At 51.1% G+C, this 23,049-nt stretch overlaps 1 protein-coding gene across 1 annotated transcript; it reads right to left on the bottom strand.

The window, feature by feature from the left end:
* Positions 1 to 4,486: 4,486 nt before the first annotated feature.
* FAM78A (family with sequence similarity 78 member A) lies at positions 4,487 to 19,057 on the bottom strand. The gene is made up of 2 exons (XM_054848301.1): positions 17,125 to 19,057; positions 4,487 to 9,025 (listed from the first exon to the last, which is right to left on the bottom strand). Exons 1-2 carry the CDS (start codon positions 17,385 to 17,387, stop codon positions 8,497 to 8,499), a joined length of 792 nt encoding a protein of 263 aa, XP_054704276.1. The 5' UTR covers positions 17,388 to 19,057; the 3' UTR covers positions 4,487 to 8,496.
* Between the last annotated feature and the right edge of the window lie 3,992 nt (positions 19,058 to 23,049).

Here is a 23,049-nt window from a genome sequence, read left to right as displayed (position 1 = left end):
GTGCGTGGCGCTGGGTTGGTGGCTGCCAGAAGCCGTTATAGTCTGTCATCTGTGTTAGGTGGCCGGTGATGTTGTGGCTTCTGTCCAGGTTTTTGTGGACAGGTGTCCACCAAAGAATAAACCTACCCACACAGAAAGCCCCCCAGCTTGGCAGATCTGGTAAAGAAGCTGAGGACTAGTTGAACTTGGAGCCCTCATTTCGTTAGTCATGTTGTCTGTGCTGATTTATCCTCAAATCGGTAATGGCAGCCCTTCCAGGACTACTCTGAGGAGCTTGTCATTTTGTCTGTGCTAATGTGGTTGTGCCTTTAAGTGGGTTCTTTCATTAAGAATAATTAATTTCCACACCCCCCCTGAGACTACGCCACGGCCTTGAGGCAGTGGAAAGTGGAGTGCTGGTGATGCTCTGCTATGGCAGAGCGCTAAAGATGGTAGAGACTTGGTGGGTGGGGGGAGCTGGAGGCTTAGAGAGGATCTCCCCAAACCCATGGAGAGACCAGACTGGGCATTTCTGCTTCCTCGAAGGCTAAAAGAGCAACAAAGAGAAGAGCCTTTTTCTGGAAAAAGGGCAAAATGTAGCTTCACCACAGAGAGGCACAAAAAGAATTATTTAACCTCCTGTTTTAACGGTTTTTACTGTATAATACTTGGTATTCCATAACATCGGTGTCTTGCAGAGTACCAGTGGTCTCGGCCGTACCCCTCCATCCGGATTTGTCTCCTGGGAGGGAGGGACATAACTCCTTTGGCCCTTCCGCACTGCTGCGGCAGGGTGCGGAGAGGCAACCAGGGGATAAATATTGGCGGTGTCCCTCTGCTGTCGAACCGAGGAGGGATCGCACGGCTGAAGTTCATCCCGTGCTACTGGGTTATATCCCTCGGCTCGACGTGTCCCTCCTGGCCTGAGCAGTGCTGGGGGCAGAGCTGACATATCGCTGACCACCAAAACCCTGGCGATGCTCCGTGGGGAAAAAAAACAGATGTGTTTCTGATGTGACCATCCTGCTCCGGGTGGGCCTATCAGCCTCAACAGTGAGCTGCCATGGTGTGTGTGTCGTGAGTCTCCGGGATGAGCAGGATCCCTGTGAGATGGTGGAAGTTGGAAAAGTGCTGCTGAACATCTCAGACCCTTGCTCCAGCTGAGAGCAGTGAGCGAGAGGCTATGGAAAGGGGAGGGCAGGTGCTGGCACCACCTCTTCTCCCACCCCTTTGCCCAGGAACCAGAGGTACAGTCTTGGCTGGCACTGGTCTCTTCGCCCTGTCAGCCTGCGTACGTGTCCCTGTCGCTGCAGGCCTGGAGGATGAAGTGACATTTTATTTATCCCTTCTTAGTTTTCATCTGTCCCGCCCTTGTGTGTTGCTTTCAGCATTGCTTACAAGGAAAAATAATCCTGCATGAGGCTTTGGCATGAGCATGTCTGGTAGTGGTGAGGGAGTTTTGTTCCTAGATAAATGTCGCTTTGAGCCCCAGGGGCTGGGAAGAGATGGCCGCAGTTTGGCGGGGATGAGCAGCCCTCGGTCAGCAGCAAAACCAGCCCCGTCCTTCCTCCATCTCGCAGCAGCGAGGCCCCATGGTCCTGCAGCCATCGAGAAAAGACCAACTGTTCCTCACCAAGGGATGAGCTTGGATGTGTTGGCACATTTGTCAACTCCGCACACCTGCGTGTGCCCCTGCCCTTCTGTCTCAGCTCCCTGCGGTTACGTGCAGCATGTTCCCTGTCTCACACTGTCCCTACCTCGTTTTTCTGCAACTTTTAGTAGGTCACAAAGCTCCTTCTCTGCAAACATGTCTGGGACTTCTCCATACGTGCCTTTATCACACACGGGCACGCATTGTGCTGCCAGCGCCTGTATCTGAACTCATACCATTCCCTCAACAGGAGATAACAATGAAGGTGCGTGTTAAGAGCGAGCACGTTGCTCAAACAACACAGCAGGGCTGTTGCCCAGCCCTGGTGCTGTGGCACTGTTCCTGGCCACACGCAGCTGTGGGTGATGCTCTGGCCTCAGGCTGCGGTCAGGCTTGTTGCAGCATCCCATTCCAGCACTGGAAGGGACGGATCACCCTCTTACACCACCCTCTCTTGGAGCAGGGTGCTGGAGTCGCTCCTGGGTCAGTGCTCCTTGCAGAACTGCTTCACAGTCCTGCTCTGCAGGAGATTCAGCATTTCAAATGCACTGTGCTTCAGTGATGTCAGAACAGCTTCTGCATCAAAGATGACATAAGCTATTATTCTGTTTTGAGGGGGAAATGTGGGGCAATCCCAAAGTTATGAATTATGGTTGGGTCAGACCTGACTCTCCAGTGCTGCTCTCCTGCATTTGGGCTTGTGGCCGGGACTCTGTACCCAGTAGGTTTGTGGGGACCAGTTTACAAAGATGTTACTAAAGGCAGCCTTGGAAATCTTGATGCAGATTGTTTGAGGAGCTCTGTTATAATTATGTGCATGCAATACATGACACTTATTTTTTTTAATAGGTGCTTCAAGGCTCTTCAGCGCATTGCTAAAAATATTTTGCTTTAAAACTTGAAGGAATAAAAATGAGTGTTTGCAGCTGCTGCACGTGAACAGCTTAACGAGATGTGAGATAGAAGAAATAGGAAACAAAACTTGATTTGCATCAGCAGAGGGAAGTCCCTGCAAAAAGTTTTGAGCAGGGACCATGGAGGCCAGAGGGCATTTCTTCAAACGAGGAACTGTTCCCTCAGTCTGCTTAAAACCGAGGTTAGAAAATCACCAAGTCAAGTGACAAAACCTCTAGAAATGTGAAGTTTGATTTGTAGCCTCAGCATTCACAAATGCCCCGCAATAGAGGATGGACGTTGGTGTTACCCGAAGCACCAGAATGGGGCTCAGCCATTGCCTGGGCTCTGCTGGGTTCAGCAGCTGATGTCCTTTCCTCCTTCTCAGGAGGCTTTCAAATGTCTCTGTGCAGACAATAAATGACTGGCCGCTTTCGGCTTCTTTGGGGTGTCACCCAAAACAGCTGTGAGTTGGCTGGTGTCCCCTCTCCACCCCTCCCTCCTTCCCTCAAAAACTAGGACATCTAAATTTAACCTGCTATCAACAGATGAGGCTGGAGAATTTCCACTCTGGAAAGGAATCCCACTCAGAACCTGTCCTCTCCTCTGCTCGGGCTCCATCCACATGCATTCCTTTCCTTGAGCCGTGACCTCCCATGTTTCATTCCTCCCCTTCCCCTGCAACATTTGGGTTTGTGTCACTGCTACGTGCTGGTGGAGCTTCCCAAACTATTTGTGTTTTATGTGGGCACACACCTCTGTGCTTTGTGGGTGATGGTGCCAGGTCTCCCCGCTGCCCGGCAGCACTGTGCAAAAGGTTCTCAAGCTGCAAAGGTTAACTACAACCATAAAGGGGCATAACAGGCTTGTAACGGGTTTTTTTGTTCGCTCCAGGCAGGACCCAGGGAGATGCAGCGAACAGAGATGTCAATGTGAGGTGCACCTTGTTGGGGGGTGCCCCCCAGGTAAGGGTCCAGCCCCCGTGCTCAGGGCATGCACTGGGAAAACCCTGAGCGTGGTGCAGCTCTGCCAGCCCGACTGGGCAGGAGGGTCCGGGGGTGCTGGGTGGGAGCCGATGCAGCAGCATGATCTTGCAGGGGACAGAGTAAGTCTTTTTGGAGAAACCTTGATGCTTCTTTGTAGGCTGGATCAGAGAGCAGCAAAACTACAGAAAGAACAAAAAAAGACAAAAGAGAAAGCCTTGTCTTCCTTGGAGCACAACTGGTGGGGAGGGAGCCTGCGGCAGGATTGGCCCATGGCAGGAGGAGCTGCAGTGCAGACCTGGAAGGTGCTGGGGTTGGGCCCTCTGGATTATTAACAGCTGAGCACAGGAGATGTGCTGGTCGCTTGGCCAGGCACCCCCCTGCTCTCTGAAAACAGTTTCAGCAGTTTCCTTTACTGGAAAGCAAACAAAGCCTAGATGTGAGGGTTGGTTTGGTTTTTTTTTTTTTTTTTGGGGGGGGGGGGGGAATGAATAATGAAATTAATATAGTGTGGTATTTGAAAACTGTATACTGCAGCAGCTTTTAACCACTGGTTTGCCCAGGTCTGTAAGGGCATGGCTGCTCTCTGCTGCCCACGGTACCAGAGCCTGGCTGAGGGGCTGCCTCTCTCCAGATGCAGTATTTACAGCGAACATCTGACCAGGCTTTTGCTAAATAAGCAAACAGCACTAGGAAACCAAACCGTGCGGAAGTTCGGCTGCTGCCTGTGCCAACCAGCTCAGCTCGGTCCTGCCGTCACAAGGTGCACAGCAGCCTGGTAATGAAAAATGCAGGATGTCAGCTGGTATTTTTAACCAGAAACCTCTGCGCTCTGATGTGGTGTAAGAACTGAAATGGAGAGAAAAGGCACTCATGGTAAATAGGGAGTTTATCGCCACCTTGAAATGCAAGGGCAGAGGTGGTGGAGCCATTCGTTTAAAAACAGCCACCACCCAAACGACTCCAGGCAGACACGTTTGAAAACTTCACTTTATTTCTCTGTTATAAAAGCAGGATTTTGGTTTTTTTTTTTTTACATCTCTGTAAGTGTCCAGACTCGGTACATCTTGGTTTTGTTTTCACAGTATCTCTGCAAGACCAAGGATGATTCTTATTGCTGCGCCAGGAGCCCGGGCAGGAGGGACGGTGGTGCCGAGGCTCGGGCAGCCCTCGACTTACGCCTGCTGCTGGACCCAGCCTTGCCCTCCCTCGCACTGGCTCAACAGGTCTACCCCTCCCCAACACAGGATCTCTGTCGACTCTCCGAGGGGCTGTCCCTCTCTCATCATGCTCATCTTGGTGTCAAGGGTAGGAAAGGAGAAGCCAACGGCCCGTGACGCTGCTCGGCGTGTTGGCTGTGCTTGAGTGTCTGCCAGCCCCTGCCCGCTGCTGGCTGGGGGCAGAGGGTGCGGGTGAGGGTCTTGGCCAACACCCGGCCCTGCTGCTTCCTGCCCTGGATCAATGCGGGATTTTGACAGGAATGGTCAGGCTACACTCGCAGTCCCATGGTGATTTGGGGCCATAAAGAGCTGAGCATCATTGACGAGAGAGGTGAGGCAGGGACAAGCTCACGTACGTCAGTACCCCACGTTGGTGCCCCATCACCTTCCCAGTGTATCCTTTGTGCGTTCCTGGTTCTGCAAAAAGCTGCCAGAGAAGGGGCTTTATTTACCTCTGATTATTCACCACTGTACTTGGTGCAGGATGCCCCGGGTCCCCAGGCATTTAAGTCCCTGTTGGGACCCTGTCAATCCCTGTTTTAACCATACAGCTGTTAACCTGCCGTATCAATAGCCACGTCTATAGCATCAGTTACTTCTAGCCACCATTCCTTTTCTACTCAAGCTGTCCCCGTCAGTTTTGTCATGAAGCAGCACTGGAAAAAACATCACTTTTAATCAGAATGCATGAAATCTCAAAAGAGGCAGCGTTGCTTTTCTATGCCGTGTCTGGTGATGCGAATGGCGGTGGAGGGGCACGTTTCAACCTAGGCATGGGATAAAGGCATTCTTTAGGAAGGGAGAGGTCCATGCAAAGCTGACCCCAACATGAAATTTGAATTTCGTGTTTACTGCTCAGCTGGGTCTGTTCAGTGCAACAGGAGGAATCAGCCAGGAGGTTACTATCAAATTGCACAGATGCATCCAGTCCACCGGGTAGAGGGAGTAGGAGGAACCAGATTCACAACCAGACGCACCGGGAGACTAAGTCCAACACAAAGCTAAGTGGAAAAGGGGGTAGGTGTTCCCTGAATGTGGTTTTTGGTGACTGAGAAGAAATCTTTCCTTGGAATTCCTTCGTGCAGCTAATTAAGACAACTGGGTCTGATTTCTTTGACCCATGCTGACAGCAGTGAGAACTGTAAGTACTCAGCACCTGGAGACAAAGTGAATATCAGACAAAAATACCCCTTCTGCTCCCACCCGTGGGACTGCCCAGAAGTACATCTAAGCGGTAGCTGAGATGCGTGCAAGCGTTATCAGCTCTTCACTCACAGCTCACATTTTGTCCTCTTCTGCATGTATTGCCTAGGAGAAAATACAGACAAGTCCCAAAGGGCTGTGCCAGTAGAGCTACAGTTAGAATTTGAATCCATGTAAGAAAATGGAGTTTGATACAGAGAGTGACTGTGCAAGTCAAAGTCTCCCTAGCTTCATCCTTTATAGTCCCAAAGCCTAGATTTAGGCAACCTTTGGCTCATGGATTTGGGTTTGATACAGTCTATTCGTTTGCAGGTTTCTTGTAATGCCAGACTTCCTACCTCAAAGATCCGCTTGTTGGAGAGGGCAGCTCTGGGGCTGAGCATCTCTGAAGAGCGGTGCGTGGAGGAGGGGGGGCTCCCCTGGAAATGGGGGTATGGCTGCAGGGACCCAGGATCCTCGTTTGCTGGTTTGAGACTGTCATGGGGCAGGAGGGGGGGGACGTATCTTCTGGTCATGCATTCCCCAGGCAGGTGGTGATGTTGAACCCGTTGCCGAAGTAGATGGCGTGGCTTTGGAGAAGTGAGGAAGGAGAATTTCTTGCCGGTAGTGTCCTGTGTGGAGGATGAAGATGGCAATAGCAGCTAACTGGTGCCTCTCTGAAGGGAGAGCCTTTTGAGCAGTGCGTGTGTGGTTGTGAGACCTGTTCAGACCAGCTTGGCAGGGCCAGGCTCATATCTGGCATGCTGAGCCCGCTTCAGTCCTAGCTCTTGAGGCAAATTGTTAGTAAGAGGAAGAAATGTTATCTAGGGGAAGGAGCTGCAGAGGGAAGGGGAAGTGATCTGCCTCAGGCCATGTGCTGGAGCAAGAGAGCAGATCCTCTGTTCCCCGTCCTGTGCCCCGTCCTCCAGATGCCACCTCTACGGCAGAACTTCCTCTGCCTGCAAACTGTGACCCTCCTGTTCAAACGGTTCCTCCATGCCACCCTCCTCTGCAGAAGTGCATCCAGTTATCTCTGAAGCCACCTGGGCCTTATTAAAACCTACAGGTTCCACCTCCTGCTCCAAATGCACCTTACTCACTGGAGGATCTATACCCAAGACTCAGGTGTTGCCCTCGTTGCACCTCCCATGAATTACCCTTTGCTACATAGATGTTTGTGCTGTAACCAGACAGGTACAGTATCGTGGTCTGGTCTGTACACCATCCCCAGTCGTGTAGATCATGAGGTCATTTGGAAGAAAATTATCTACTAACCCCAACGTGATTTGTTATTGTGGGAAGAAGAGTTTTTCATAGCTTTTGCTTCTAGTGTTTGCTAGGAACGGGTGTCTGTTATTTTTCAGATGTGGTGGTTCCTGAATTATGGATATTGCTGGGTAGACTTGGTAGATAAGATCTGCCCTCACTTGCACCCGTGCATCTCCAATGACTTCAGAAGGATCTTTTTTATATCCTGCTCTTCTTACAGCACCGTCATTTGGATTTCATGGGAAAATGGGGCAACAGAGCTTCACCCAACAACAGCTGGTGCGTGAGCTGTTGGCTCTTATGCCACGAGAAGGTGAGACCGTGGGCTAGCTGGGCAAACATCTGCGTGTCCTAAAGACAAACCCAGCGGGACATCCCCCCCCCCCTCGATTAACGTTGATTCCCAGGGCCACAATTCCAGCTGTGAGATTATCCCATATGATAATGCTAACGGGAGACTGAGATCACCAAGTGTAAGCAGTGCAAACTTGCTTGCTACCCCTTCTGCGAAGCAGGGAGATGGCCTAGTAGCTCCCACTCAAGAGACATCCTACAGCAGGTTTATTTGCATTGCTTTGAAACTGAGATTATTTCCACGCTTCCTTGTTCCAGGTTTTAAAACCAGGAAGATTCTCTTTTTTATCATGCTTCTTCCAATTTCATGCCCTTTTCATCCATCAGCCTGTGACACAATGACAATCTGTTTCTTGCTCCAAAACTTTCTCCCAAAAATTCTGTAGAAAGGACATTCTGCCTGGTGGTGTTTTTGTTGTTTTTCAAACATAGCTTTAAGGCAAAAGTTTGGCAATGCAAAGCAAAGTCTACATAAGGCCGCATGACTTGGATTTGCAACTCAGAACCTTACAGCTTAAAAAAAAAATAAAATCCTTATCTTAAATAGTCAACTTTTTGCTCCAGGAACTTCTTTTGTCCTCAACCAAAAAGAAAAAAAAAAAAATCTTAAAATCCCAAATAAAATGTTCTTATTGTTCTGGGCAGTCTGGACAAGCTAATGAGACTGAATTTCAAACAGTAAAGTAGGGAAGAAAAAAAAAAAAAGCTATACGGGTAGACATCAGTGTTAGTTTCTTCCTTTAGGAATCCAGTGATGAGACAGACCTCAGTCAAAGGTCTCCTCTTTAGGTTTAGCACAGTGAAATCCGTCCCAATGGGAGAAGGTAGAATGGTTGCATTTGTTGAATGAATAAAAAGTGCATTTTGATTTTGCTCAGATTATACGTGTGTATTCTAATACCTAAGTGATTGTTTTACTTTGTTTTTGTTTTCTCCCTTTTGGTGCCGGGACGCCAGGTTTATATTATCGGTGTTTTGGAGGTATCACCACAAGCGGTGGTCCATCCTTTGGCCTCCACATGAGTACCTGAGCATCATTGGCATTGGGTTTGACAAGGGCACTGGGTGGTATTGGCTCATTCTTGCTAAGGACCTGGGGCTGCTCTTGAGCAGAGGGCTCCTGCAGCTTGGCACGGTGCCCCAAGGGTCTGCTGGGATTTACCTCGATGCCCAGCCTCATGCGCCATTTGATAGTCTGCAAGGTCACCATTTCGTTGGTAGCCGTGTTGGTTGCAACCAGCCAGGTGGTGAAGCTTTGATCCCGGTGAATGCTTGTGAGTTTGGCCACGTTGCTCTCGCTGACGGGCACTGCCCACGTCACACTCGGGTAAAAGTTGTCGTTCATGCTGATGTTGAACTTGGACTCCTTCTTTGTGGGACCCACGATGGTGCAAGTTTCTGTTGTGTTTCCATACCAGGGATAGTTCACTCCATCTGAGTCACTGATGGCCTGGATTTTACCATCCAGTAGATCCGGAAGCTCCCAACTTGACCTGCCATAATCAACAACAAATTATGGATAATGCATTAATTAATTACTTTAGAAACATGCAGGGCTTCAAGGAAGGAGAGGAAGTAGTTGTGAACGTATTCCCCCTTTAGCTTTTACCGGAAATTGTGCCTTTCACACCATCCCTGCCGAAAGAGCTCACCCCTGCCATTAAAATTGTGTCTGCAAATTTCCAGGGCTGATCGTGAAAGTCTGTCCTGCTGTTTAACACCTCTGGGGAACCATCACCCTGCAGGGCCAGGGCCTTCCTTGCAGGGACCGGTGGTTCAAAATACATCAGCGTTTAAGTAAGGCTGCAAAGGGTAGGTGCTCGGGAGAGCTCCAGCATTGCAGATAGCCTCTCGCAGCTCCTCGGCGGTTTGAGCACGGCTGAACACAAGGACTCGCTCCAGTGCCGTGTTCAGGACCTCAACTCTTGTGCCAGTGAGAGCAGGGCTCAGGGCTGAGCTTCTTTCTCTCAATAGCACAAAATCTCCCAAGTCGGCAGACAAACAGGCAAGCTCAGAGCTGGGGGTTGGTGACAGAAGACCGAAGCGGTGGAAGTAAAATCAAGGACTCCATTGGATGATAAAGCTCCAATTGCCCCATTCTGTTCGCTCTTTTCAGTCCCTACCTGCAAACACTCCTTTTCTCTCTGGATAAGCCACTGTCCCTCCCCGCTGTCTGCCTGGCACTGAAGTGTAACCCATCCTTCTCCAGCCCTAGGAAGGACCCCGTTCAAAGGCTGCACACCAGGCTCCGGGCTGGGGATGGTATTACGGTAATCAGAGAAACCGAGGTCAGCCAGCTTGTAAAACTGCCCGAGCGCGTCGTCTGTGTGCTGCGTTTGCGCGACTGACAGAAAGGTCAGTCTTTCCAGCAAGAAAGTAAGTGAAAATGGTCCTTGTCACCTTATCGTGCTGATGCACAACTTGGATTTTAGGGTTTTTTTTTTTTTTATTAACTTCCAATGTAATTTTTAGGATTATATTTGCCAACAGAGGCAAACTACTGTAAATGTGTCAGAAAAAGGGTTGGATATTTGCAGAGCAAAGGCACTAAGATGGCATAACACAGACCGTGTGCTCAGCGCATGCCAGGTATTTTAAGGACGTTCTTTTACAAACCAGGCTGATAGAGATGGTTCTGATTTACCTTTTACCTCTTGCTTACGAATCAGCCCTCCCCGCCACCCAGAGATGATGTCCCTGCTGTCGAAGTGGCAGAAGGGGCTGCGTGGCAGCAGCGGCAACAGCTCGCTCCCAGCAGCTCCCAGCGTGGCATTTGCACTTGACCCTGCCACGGGGCTGGGATGTCAGGCTGTGCACCAGCTCCAACCCCCCCCAAGCCCTGTGGCTCCCTGCTGAGGGCCGTGCCACGGGACACGGTTTATCTTGGGAGGGAGACAGAGGGGACACACTCAGGCTCGTCAGGGTAACTGTCCAAGCCTTTAGTAAGTCCAGAGCTGCAGCTCAAAATAGCCCCTTGAGTGAAGCGGGGGCTGCAGCCGGGCGCAGGTTGGGGGAGGGGGGGGCGCCCGTCGGGCCCAGCCAGCTCTGACGCAGCAACCTTTGGGACGAGCTGCTCCTCTCCACTGGCCAGGACTAATGGGACTGTCTCACAAGGCTGTTCTGATTGTTAATTAGTTAATGACCATGAAGTGCTTCCATGTTTGTAACCACTGGATCGTTTTAGCTGTAAATGCCTGGCTGTAGCTAGAAGATACATGGTGGGGGGTGGTTTAAAGATCTTATTTATCTTTTTTTCATGCAAGTGGGGGTCCTAGCAAAAATCTCCTCCGTGCCGTGGCAGGTGTTGGGCTGCACCACACAGGAGGCAGCCGGTTTGCAGGTCGGGCAGCCTGGCAGGAACCCCGGGCAAAGGAGGACACGGGCTGCTCCCAGGGATGCAGGGATGCTCTGAGCAGCAGGACCGGGGGTGGGGTGGGGGTGTTAGCAGCAGCCGGGGGTTACGCAAGCGCAACATCTTCCCGTGCAGATTTACGAGCTGCTGTCAGCTACGGCACCGCAGCTGCAGCAATCCTCCCTCCTGAGCACATAGCCAGCAGGCAGAGGGAGTCCTTTCCCTGGAAGAAAATTTTTAGCAAAGGCAGCCAAAAGGAGATCCCTGAACAATCCTGCCAGGACCCCCATCCACTGGGGAGATGTTTATACGCTCTGCTCTCTAAACCAGAGTCATCCTGGCTCACCGCCCCCCCCCACGCTCTTCAGGGAGAGCCCAAAAGTGACAAGCTCTGGGGATGTTGGATGAACTCAGCCCTCAGCAGGCAGGTGAGTGGAGGTCGTGCTCTGCAGCCCCCCGCCTCCTCCTCGCCCGCACAGCCTGGCTCTGAAACACCATCTGGGGGCTCTTTCTCTGCCTTTCAGCAGATGGTTTAGGATTACTTTCCATTGAGACAGTGGCCAGTACTCGGATTAGTTGTCACCCAGGGATGAGATGTGACAGTTTCCTGGAGGTTCGCTCTGCGACAGGCGTGGTGCTGAGGTGCAGCCGCAGCATCTCTGCGGGGGCGGAGGTGCTACAAGAGGCTGATAACCGCCCCCCCGGGCTGCTCCAGCCTACTCGGATCAGAGGCTGGTGGGCAAATGACCCGAGAATCAGGGAGAGGATGCTCAGAAACCACAGATCAACTGAGATCTGCTTGTCCCCATCTTCATTCCCAGTAGACATACCTGACCCCAGACCAGCACAGAATTGCAGGACCTTCTCAGGATTTGCCAGGGGTTTAAACAAGAGCAAAAAGGTGGAGCTGTGTCAGGGCCCGGGCAGGTCACTGAAGGCAGGATGCTGCCTTGCAGAGCCTGAGAAACCCCACCGCAAAGCTGAGCGCCTTCGTGAGCAGCGTGGCTGCGCTCAGGGTGAATCAGAAGCGCACCCCACTTACAAAAAGGCGTGGGCAGCAATGGGGAAGACAAAACTGCCCTGTGTTTTCCGTGGAGCATGCTGTGCCTAATTCTAGTGAGTGTGGTTAACCCTGGGGTTTCAAAACCATCAGGCTTTATCTGTGCAGCTTAGTAACAAGAAGGAAAAAATGAGGCCTTATGATGATTCCATGACTGGAGCAAAAGCAGACGCTGCACAATGGTTGGTGGTGGCTGCCCCTCGCCTGCTGCTACAGTAAAGCCTGTGTGCCAGCCAGGTTGGTAGCCTTTGCTTGCATAGTGTGACTGTGTTAAATAATAGGCCAACATCTGCCCTTTTGGATGATTTTTGGAAAGAACGCTATGGAATGATCTTTGGCTGCATCAGCATCTTTCTGTGGTGGTGTCGAGCCAAGGAAAGACCAAAAATTGTCCAGTAAACACTTTGCTGACAATAGCAGGGAAGAGGTATGAAAATAAACCAACCTATCTGGTTTCATGAATTCACTATAGCTGATCAGCTCCAAAATCAGTAGATTCTAGCTTATAATACTGACAAGCTTGTTTCTGCTGCTTCTGAAACCTTCAGAGTCAGTATGGGCATCAGCAGAGACTGGAGTTGCCAACAAACCTCTCAACAAATGTCGTCTTGCTACCAGGAGAAGGAACTTTGAGCTATTTCTTGTGGCACAACTGTAGCCTTGCTGCTGACAGCCAAGCAGCTTTATGCAGGTTTTAGCCTCCTAGTCCTCATTCAGATAGTTTCCTCCTATTCTGTCACATGAAATGGAGCCCCCAGCTTATCCCGAGCCCTCCAGATGGCTGCCCCACAGCCCAAACCAACACAATCGCAGCAGCGGCCCGTGCAGCGACAGCAGATCTGATCATAGCAGCCTCCAGCCTTGTGCATCCAGCAGTGACACGGGTATACTCGTTAACTTTTTCAGACAGGCATCAGGCCCTATTGCATCCTCAGCCCCCAGTTCCTTAAAGCCAGTTCCTAATTAGTCACAGGACTTGCATAACCTTGTGCTTTCCAACACCCTTCCCCTCCACCAGCTCCCTAAATAAGAGAAGCCCGTTCAGATGCAGACTGCGCTCGGTGCAGGTACCAGTGCAATGCGTGGGCGCAGTGAAAAGCTGTCTTGGGTATTTCACATCCCTGCTCCTACCTGCCTCCCTCTGCCGCTGCGCCTATGACTAGCTGAAAGAAAACCTGATAGTCAGTGCTGCTTAATTTTAATTTGTCCCTTACAGTGCCTCTCTCACCTACTCTGGCACATCAAGCAATTCAAGCTAGGGTTATAGCAAAGAACAGGATCAAATTTAAGATGTTATTCCCCAGCCGAGCCAGTCGGAACCATGCTGCTGTGGGCCCTCTTTCCCCCCATCCTCCAGCTGCATGTTCCTGCCTCATCGCTTGAACCGGTAGTGATGTTTGATGCATGATGGTTCAGGGACTAAAACTAGCAGAAAACTGGCATTAAGAAAAAGGGACACACTTGTTCTGGTTTAGCTGAGCAGGTTCAAGTCAGGCTGGACAACCTGTTTAACTGGGCTAAGGTGTGTGCTTACAGCACAGGTAAGGGCCAGGGGCCACGCAAGGACAGCGAAGCCTTTTCCTCTAAAGCCCTGGAGGGGTGAATTCCCATGGTGAACTGACCTCCCTCCGCTTCCCATGGAAAGCCTAACATTTTTTTCTTTGGTGAATCTGTTTTTTGATTGTGTTTTCCCTCCTGAGGACTGGGGTTTATTCTCTTGACAACTCAATTTCTCGAGTTCATTGTGTCTCTGCTGCAGGGCAGGGAAGATTTAATCTTGCAAGAGCGAGATGCCTGGTAATGTAAAGCGATGCTGTAACGCTGCCCAGCTGCCCCATCAGGTCCTCCTGGGGAGAAATATCTACCTAAAACTTCTCCAGATCCTTGGCTGATCATATTCAAACTCCGATTTATTCATCTCTCTGTTTTGCATATCTCCATCTGCACCGGTTCTTGCATATCTCCATGGAGATGAAGAAACAAGGCTGGATAATGCCATTCCAATGTTTCCCAGCCGCCGACATGGGTCGCACCAGGTGCTGCACGACTGGGCACAGAAACCAGCACCTACCCCAGGAGATCCCAGTGGGGAACTGGTCCAGCTGCTCCCGCACAGGTCAGAGCTCTGCGGCCTGATCCTGATGCCTCCCACTGCACAGCAGCTTCCCTCCCTAAGGGTACGGGGTAAAACCCTGCTTGGGGGGGATCAGGAACACCAGCCGTGGGGCTGAACAGGAGTTTGCCCCAGTTCTACATGGAGGGGAGGTCAGAGAGCACGTCCACATCCTCATGCTGGGACTTTCCACATTCCCAGCAGCGCCTACCAACTTACCCGTAAAATAATGCCAGCAGTTACATGTTATCTGAGCTTTAATTATTTTTCCTTTACATTTAAAAATGCTGCATTTAGCCTCAAAATTGTCAGTGCTGCTTTAAACGCGTGTTGAAATTATTCCCTCTGTAGCCAACATCCCTATAGGAGCGTTATGCACAGCCCCATCTGCTCCAGTATTTCTCAGCTGTTTCTGTCCTCAACGTTAACGGCCAGTTTATACACAGCTAACGACTTTGGAGCATAAAAGTGAAAAATTAATCCAAAGCCTGCTAGAAGTATTAATGTTCTGGTCGACTGACTGATTTTTTTATTATTTGGAGTTTTCTTTTTGCCTGTCACCACAGTGATTAAAAATATATATGTTCCAGTAGTCTCTTCATTGTGGAAAGTTGGGACAAATACTCACTGGCATAAATCAATGCAGGTCCGTGGAGGTCAGTGGGATCACGTTGAGCTACACCACCTAAAGGCTTGGCCCATCCTTTCAGACAGGTTTGTGTCCTGTCTCTCTCTCTCTATATATATATATATAAAGGTCTTCCAAGAGCATGTTTCAATGGCATTGAAAGAGGCCTTTCCTCCCAAATGCCTTTATTTATAGCTTTCAGATGGCCTCGGGTCTATAGAAAGAGAGTGGAGGAGCAAACCAATTCCTCCTTATGTTTGGGTAACTTTTTTTTTTTTATATCAGTTAAATGTCAATGAACCTCCTAAGGAAAAAAATCTTTGTTTCCATGATTTTTCTGGGTAATAGCTCTCCTACATAGCTGCAGTATTTAATTGTGGCTACCTGTTTACAGCACTTAGCTTGTAGACACAACTTTTTTTTTTTGGTCTCAAAACATTCCAGCAAGGGAAGACCGTAGCAAATTCTCATTTTAAACACAGGGAAACTCAGGTGCAGAGGCACAAAAGGACATGTCGAGGTTTGCAGCCTACAGCAGCGCTGGCAGAACAGCTCTCTGCCCAGTTCTCTTTATTTCAGTGGATATAAGCTGTATTTATATACAGTGGACTTTTCTGTTTTCCTTTGCAGCTGGTTGCTAAAGACAGGATTTCTAAATGAGCCTGAGAATTACACATGCAAATCCCGAAGGCCTGGAATTGGGAACATCTGAGCAACAAATTGTCCTTGTTAAAGATGGTGTTGGAGCCAAAAAGCCTACAGATTTTGGGCCTGTTGTAAGTACTTTTAAAATCAAGATAAGCTGGTCTGCTCCCTCAGTGAGCCTCACTGCTGATGTTTGCCAGGTGCCAGGTTGCTTTTTCAAGGCACTTTCTGCTTAAGCAGAGAGGGGACGTGAGGACAGAAGGGGCAACAGTCTGTTATTTAGGGGTGCTCCTCAGCATGCCCTTCCTTCTGGTCCCCATCTTACAACGCGTATTCGCTTTATGTCTGAGATGCTGAACCTGTGTCCTTATCTGGGCTTGCAGGCAGGAGGGAGGGAGGGAGAAGGGCTGGGGGGTGTGTGCAGAGGGGGGTGTTCAGGCCTTGGGGAAGGCACTGCATTAAGTCAGAGTTTGTCCTGCTCTCCAGCCCTACTGCGTGTTCCTATCCTCCCTCAGCCCTCCTCGTTCACTTTTTTTTTTAAAGCCACCCAAAATGACCCTTGAGGGGCTGAGCTGGCATCGCCCCGACACAGGGCACTTCAGATGAGGAGACAGGAGGGTTGCTTAGACCTGACCTTCCCATCCTTTCTCCCTTGCCCCCAGAGATCGGGGAGCATCAGCGCCTTTGGCCACCAAACCATCTGCCAGCACTGGGTTCTGCAGTCAGGTTTTGTCCCCATGGCTGGACAGACAGATTTCTGCTGCACCGGGAGGCTGCACGTGGTGCTGCCCAGCACCGTGAGTTGCAGAATTGCTGTTCTGTGCAGGCAGTTGGAGATCAGGTGCTGTTGCTGATTTAACTATGGCCAAAAGCCTGCAACAACGTTTGGTGAACAATCTGGTGGGAGACACGACTTTTTTGGTAGGGAGGTGACATTTTAATTTGACTCATTCCTGTCTCACTATGACTGTCTAACCAGTACCATGCGGTTTTTGGTGTGCAAACAGCCCCTAGATTCCCCCTATCTTACATATATACCTATATATTCCTACTCTTACATTACTCAAAATGATAGTAATGTGAAATTTTCACCCTGCTCCAAGGTGATGCAAAGGGTTTAATTATCAGTGGGTTAAATCCATCTTGTTCTTTCCCCGTGGGCTGCCTGCTGCTGTGGGCAAAGCAAGCAGGGTTCCTCTTGTGACGTTAAAGTGTGTTCCCAAAGCTGGTGGGCTACTGAGCTCAGAGCCCTGGCACACTGCAGCAGCAGTACAGCACGCTGGGGACGGCACTGTGCCACAAGTGTCAGCCCTTGCGCTTTCCTGGGGCTTGTCAATGCGCAGTTCCACGCCATAAGGGATGGGGCAGGATGCTGAAGAGAGGAGCTGGAGGTCAGGGGAGCCCCTCGAGTAAAATACGTATCAAAGCAAGGGCTGCCTGTCATGGCAGGGCTGACCTGGGATTTCAGGATCTCTAGCGCTGCTCAAAAGCTGTTGTGAAATACAGCATTGCTTTTGGGTTCCTAACAGAACAAGCGGGTTTTGGTTAGGGCTTGGGCACATTCCCATTACAGAAGAACACCCACTCCTTTAAAAGGGCAGGGACAAGCTCTCCTACATTTTAAATGTATGAGAAAGTCCTGTTAAATTTCAAGAGAGCTGGGTTTTAAAGTCAAACCAACTAGGTTATAATTTCTGCCTTAACCCAGGATTTCCCAGACAGGCCATGGTTCTCCTGCTCTTTCTTCCCATTAGGCAAACGCGCCCACTCTCACGCACTCTTGGAAATACTTACATGCCCTGTTCCCCGTAGTGATTGTAAAATTCCATGTGGCTGCAAGCCTGGATCCAGCCCACGATCCAGGTCTCCTTCTTGGGAATAGGGGGCACCAACACTTGCGCAGAGGCTCGGAAGTGAGGGGTCCGGTAGCGCAGGACCACGCTGGAGGACTCGTCAATGCTGGTGGGAATAGGATCAATGGAGGCTTTGACTTCAATCACTGAAATACTTTCCCGGAAAACTTTGGATTTGCAGCTAATACTCTGAATACAGCCCATGGCATACCCCGAATACAGTCCAACGCAGCTCCTAGGGTACTCCAGCAATCCTGGGGAATATTAGGCATTGAAATTATCTGGTGCTAGATCAATTACAGATCTTCTTGGTTTGTAATCTCAAAACTGATATCCATAGGATAGAAAATTCATTATGTAAAGCCTTGAGTATCTGTCTTAGAAGTACTGCTCCTATTTTGAGGTTAGCTGCACTTCAGAAGCAAAAGGGCCTTTAAAATTTTTTCCCCTTTTAATGACCCATTAAATCTCTTGCTCAAACAGTCTTTGGGTTAAAAAAAAAAAAAAGGTCTCGAGTTCAATAAATAACGGTGGTGTTCTTAGCTGATATATTTAGTCCTTCCTTTCCTCAGATGCGGTCTGTCATTCACCATCAAACATAGCTCTAGCCCGTATTTCCCTTTATTCTTTGGATGAAAAGCAGAATGTTGATAGACACATCTATATAAATAATGAAATAGTTTTTAGCCCCAGCTTGTCACAACCGGTGTGGATTTCCACTTCCTGACTTGCAGTTGTTCATAACTTCCTTTCGCACAAAATTACAATAATAACAGAAAGAAATGACGGGTGGAAAATGCAAAAAGTAGCCAAATCTTCGATTTTGGAGGCTCCTCTGCCAGCGATGTCAGAGCTTTGGGTTTGTTGGTTTTGGGGTTGGTTTTTTGTTTGTTTGTTTTGGGGTTTTTTTCCTTAGAAATAGCCGAAACCATGAAGAGTCACTCGGAGGTCCTGGTCACGCAGGCGGGCTCCGGGGGTTGCGCAGCGGGGCAGAGGCGGCAGCGAGCCTCCCCCGCTCCGCCCGGGGCCGCGCCGCTCCGCGACCGCTCAGCGCCGCGGAATCGCTGCCCGTGACATCCCGCCGCCACGCACCAGCCCGGGAAGCGCTGGCTCCGCGGCTCCCCTTCTTCTTCTTCTTCTTCTTCTTCCTCCTCCTCCTCCTCCTGCTCCTCGGCGAGCGGGTCTCCGCAGGGGTGTCCGACCTTCCTCCTCCTCCCTCTGCTGCTGCCGCCGCTCCCGGGCGAGCCGGCTGTGGTTCAACCCGCGGGGCTCATGGGTGGGCGGCGGGGCTGCCCCGCACACGCGTGGGCCCCGCGGTCCTTGCAGGGCGTCACAGCATCCCGCGGCGGCGGGGAGCAGCGCCGAGCACCGGCCGCGCCGCCCAGCCCCGGCCGCCGCCGCGCACCGCGCCGGGCTCCCCTGCGCTGCGCGGGGGCGAGGTGCGGCGGGGGGGGGGGGGGGGAGGCTCCTTCTCTCTCTCTCTTTTTTTTTTTTTCCTTCGCCTCTTTGCTAGATGCCCGCGGAGGTGAGAGGAGCAGGATCGGTGCCCCCGCCTCCCGGCTGCTGCAAGCTTCCTCTCTCGCAATACATTCATGCATACGGGGACGGCGCCGGCCCCCGGTCTCAGCCTCGCCGGTGGAGCGAGGGGTTGCGGGGAGGCTCCCGCTCCGATCGCCACCGCAGCATCAAAAAGGCAACCGGGTCAAACTTTGCAGAAACTCGCTCGTAGCCTTGCCGTGCCCCCGGGCGTGCCCGGCCGCTCCCGCCGCCTGCCCGGGCACGGACCCCCGCATAACAGCGGTTCCTCCGCCCCGGCCAGCGCGGCGGTGGGATTAGCAGCAGGTCTCAGCCTCCCCCTTTCTCCCTGCCTCCCTGTCCTCCCTCCTTCGCCCAGTCCCATCCCTCCCCCTGTATTTCGCTTTTAAACTGCAGCTGTTGAAGCTAAACCTCCTTTGCAAAACCAGCATTTCCTCCCACATGTCCGTGAATTGTGGGTAATGTAGTTTTTTTGAAACGTCTTTTTTTGCCTTTTTTTTTTTTTTTTTTAATTTAACTGCAGTGTATTTTCTCCTGGGTTTTCAGATTAAGATTTTCCTCTCCTGGCTAGATCTTATTTGGTAGATTCGGTAAAAGGATGGTCTCCTTATTTGCAAAACCTGTAGCCCTAGGCTGGATGGGCTGTGATTCAAGCAACTGGAAATGCAAAGCTCTCCATAGCCGCAAAGGGACTAAGGAGTAGCTGGAATAGAGAGAAGCATCTGAGGCAGCAGTGGCCTGTGGGAAAGTTGTAAACTTCTGTTACGGACAGTTTTAGGACTAACATTGCTGGCCGGGCCCACTGACCATCAGCCAGGTGAGGATCCGAATTTCAACAGCTGAGCACCGGGTGAGGTGCGTGTGTCCAGGTTTTGGTAATAGCTGCTGTGCGTCGAGCGTTATGCAGGGCTCCGGGTGTGCACGTCCTCCATGACTTGTTTCTAAATAGGAAACCTGGGGCACTGAGATGTAAAGATTGCTTTGCCGGTGCCACTTGCAGTATGGTATAGTGGTGCAGAGCTGAGTACATGTCTTTTAGTCATTTCTGCCCTGCGCTCTCAACAGGCTTGATTAGCTCATACAGTGCCTGGTGTTTTTCAACACTGTGCACTTGCTGTCTGCCCGCCGGCAGGTAGGAGAGACTGGAGTTACTGGGCGATCCTGACAAGTGAATGCCACAGTACTGGGGGAGGCAGATTTGCTCCTTTCCACCCACAGCAGGTGGAAAAAAACACAGTATATTGCTATGTTTTTCTTCTGCATGTTTCTCAAAGCATTGGCTAAATATTTATTTTTAATTTCATGATCTCTGTGAAGGGCACAATTATAGTCACTAGCCCTGAAACAGATATAAAAACTAAGAACACGCTCAAGTTACAAGCAAGCAACTTACTATCACATAGTAGAAGAGAGAATGAAATGAGCAGCTCCGAATGAAATATCCAGTTGCTTCAGCAGCCTCCAGAAGGTGCTGAAATACTTTGACATTTCCAAGACTCTTTCACACTTTTCAAACAAGCTTGTCACAGTTTTTCAGAGCATTATGAATCTGGTGAAACCGCGTATTCTGCAACTGTAGTTTCCCTGAAGCTTCAGCCAGGTCTTGCTTCAACTTGGCTGTCTCTGGTGTTCTGGTCAACTAGGAAATTGCATTATCTCATTCTAATTAAATCTGCTTTTCATCTTCAGCTGGAGTTTTCTTTGGGTTTTGGTTGTGCCTGTGTCCATTGTGCTGCTGTGAGTGATTAAAGCATTAGCACACGCCACCCCAGAGCGGCTGCATTAAGCCGTGCGCAGAACGGCTCCTGTGTCTGAAAGTGTGGTGCTCGCTGATGGAATTGGTGGAGATGTGGGGCCAAGCTGTGATAAGAATTAGGAGTGTCTGGTGATGCTGGGAGTTGCGTTTCTTTCTGCTGTTCATTCGATGCACCTGTCCATGTCTCATCGTAGCATGGCCATGCTCCATTCCTGCTATCGCTCCCCCTGGCATCGTGGCCTGCGCTGTGCCTCCATGTCCTTCCAGCACATTTTCCAGGTTTACTGAAAGGCAGAGTCTCCCCTTCACCATCTGAACAGCAACAAATAAAACCAGCCCACCAGAAGCGATGCTATGCTGTGCTAATGGGCCTAACTGCGTGTGCTGTAAATACTGCAGAATATTATATTTTATTTTGGCCAAGATTTCGTTTTCACCCCTAGAAAATCCCCACCCAGGCACACTGCAGGTTTGCTTGCAAGCACTTTGGCTGCAGCACTGCTTCTTGGCCAGCCGCTGCCAGAGGCTGGGGTGCACCAAAGCTGCCAGTGAATTGCAGCAAAGGGGAACATTTCTGTCCCTCCTGTCCCACCTGCGCCTCCAGCACAGTCTGCATGGCTGCGCTGGCCGCTGACACCATGCATGGCTGCAGCTACACAGGGAATTGTGGCCAGCAGCACCCAGCCGCAGGGACTGCAGCACCGCACGCAGGCGGGGTGGGCAGGGAGCACAGCTGGGGCTGAGCGGATGCAGTGCATGGAGCGTGCTGGATTTGTCCATCTGGGCGTTCTCCCAGGTGCTCCGTGACCCACGTGGATCGGGTGTCAGGCCTGGAATAGCCCCGCAGGTGCGGGGAGCCTGTCTACAGGTTTAGCAGGGATATTTATAAACCCCTGGTTTGTGGCTGTTTTGTGAGCAGCGCAGCGGGACGGTGCTCGTCATGGCCCCGGCGCAGGGATCGGGGACGTTTCCCTCCTGAGCTCAGTTTCTCCGCTGGGACTGGCGGTGACAGCCCACCCAATTGCAGGAGAGGCCAAATTGCTTTCGTTTCCCACTGCACTTTTGACAGGGTTGCTGGCACTGCATCCATCCCACGCCGCCCTTCCTCCTCCGTCCCCTCCCGCCGGGGTGCGAGGCTGCGTTCCTGTGGGGAGGTCGGGGCAGCTCTGTGTGTAAGGCAGAGAAATTCCCCCGTATTGGTGTTGGCAGAAGAGACAGGCACCAGATTTAGTTGTCTCAGGGCTTTCAAGGTATTTCTTTCCCATGACAGCTCCTGAGGAACATGCTCGGTAATAGCTCAGCATCCTCAGCACTGGGTGGGACAGGAGGGACAGGCCAGTCTCCCAATTTCTGCAGGCTCCTGGCCACCAGCACCTTAACCCTCTGCTCACAGATGTATGCAAGGATCCCCGTGCAGTGGCAGCCCTGCGTGGAGCAGGAGAAACAGGGAGGCGGTCCAGCGGGGAGGCGACAGCCATAGCCAAGTTAAAGCAGTGACAACAGTTATCTCCCCCGCTGATGTCAGGTGGGCTGAGATTTTCCACATGCCTCAGAGCAGGATGAAGGCAGGCAGATAGGGACGGGGTGCTGACTTCCCCGATAGCATGAGAATGCCGCTGTGCAGCCGGCGATCGGATGGGAGCTGGTGGGTGTCAGTGATGTGGCAGCATTTGTGCACGCTCCCAGGCTGCCACAGCCCCAAATGGTACCTGAGCCGAATGCGGTTCTGGTTTCTGGGCAGGGTAAGGGTGCCTGAGGAGGGCACGAGCTCTTCCCCTGGCTAGGATCATCATCACAGACTTGGGGTAGGTTCCTGGAGGGGAACAGACTCTCCTCTGGCCAGTCTGTCAGATGGGCACAAGCTGGATGCATAGTTCATCTAGAGAATTTTGAGAACTAGGGATAAAAAGTATGAAGGAAGTGCAAAATTTTTCTTATTATCTTAGAAAGCCAAGAATGACCTTTTGTTTAGCACTTAAGCTCTCCAGTGCATTTTGGACAAGACTGTTAAAGATACCTGGGTGCCTGATTGCCAGGGTTACCTGCACAAATACTGACCTCTGTAACTGAACACTTGTGTAGGCAAATGTCACCGGCACCAAGAGACGTGCCTATACTGCTCCTCGGTGCAATATTCATCTTCTCCGTTTCTCTGTCCGCAGGGGATTTCCAGCCTATTTGCATAGGAATAATCCTGTTTCTCAAGCGTGCGGGTGGTGCAGAGCTGCGACAGCCCATTGCCCAGGGAAGGTAACTTGGTGATGGCCACCCGGGCGGATCTGCTGCAGCTGGCTGCCATCCTTCGGGCAGGAGGAGCTGGGATGGACAGTGTCTCCCAGCAGTGCTTGAGGCTTAGATCCGCGCGGCTGCAGTTCAGGGACCGTAGCAAGATCATTCACACCTGTACACTGGAGCTGCGAGCACGGACAGGATGTTCTCGAGGGCTCACCAGTGCTGGTGATCGGTGGGTGGGAGATGTGTCAAAGGGGTTCACCCCAGCTGCGGTGGGGAGCGGGGAGGCTGGAGCCTGACGGCAGCTGTGCACAGACGAAGTGATGGAGCACAATGCACCGT

This window comes from Grus americana, chromosome 20 (assembly GCF_028858705.1).
Source record: "Grus americana isolate bGruAme1 chromosome 20, bGruAme1.mat, whole genome shotgun sequence".
NCBI classification, from domain to species: Eukaryota; Metazoa; Chordata; class Aves; order Gruiformes; family Gruidae; genus Grus; species Grus americana.
The sequence above is the reverse complement of the archived record's forward strand: the minus strand, read 5'-3'. Positions and strand labels throughout refer to the sequence as shown.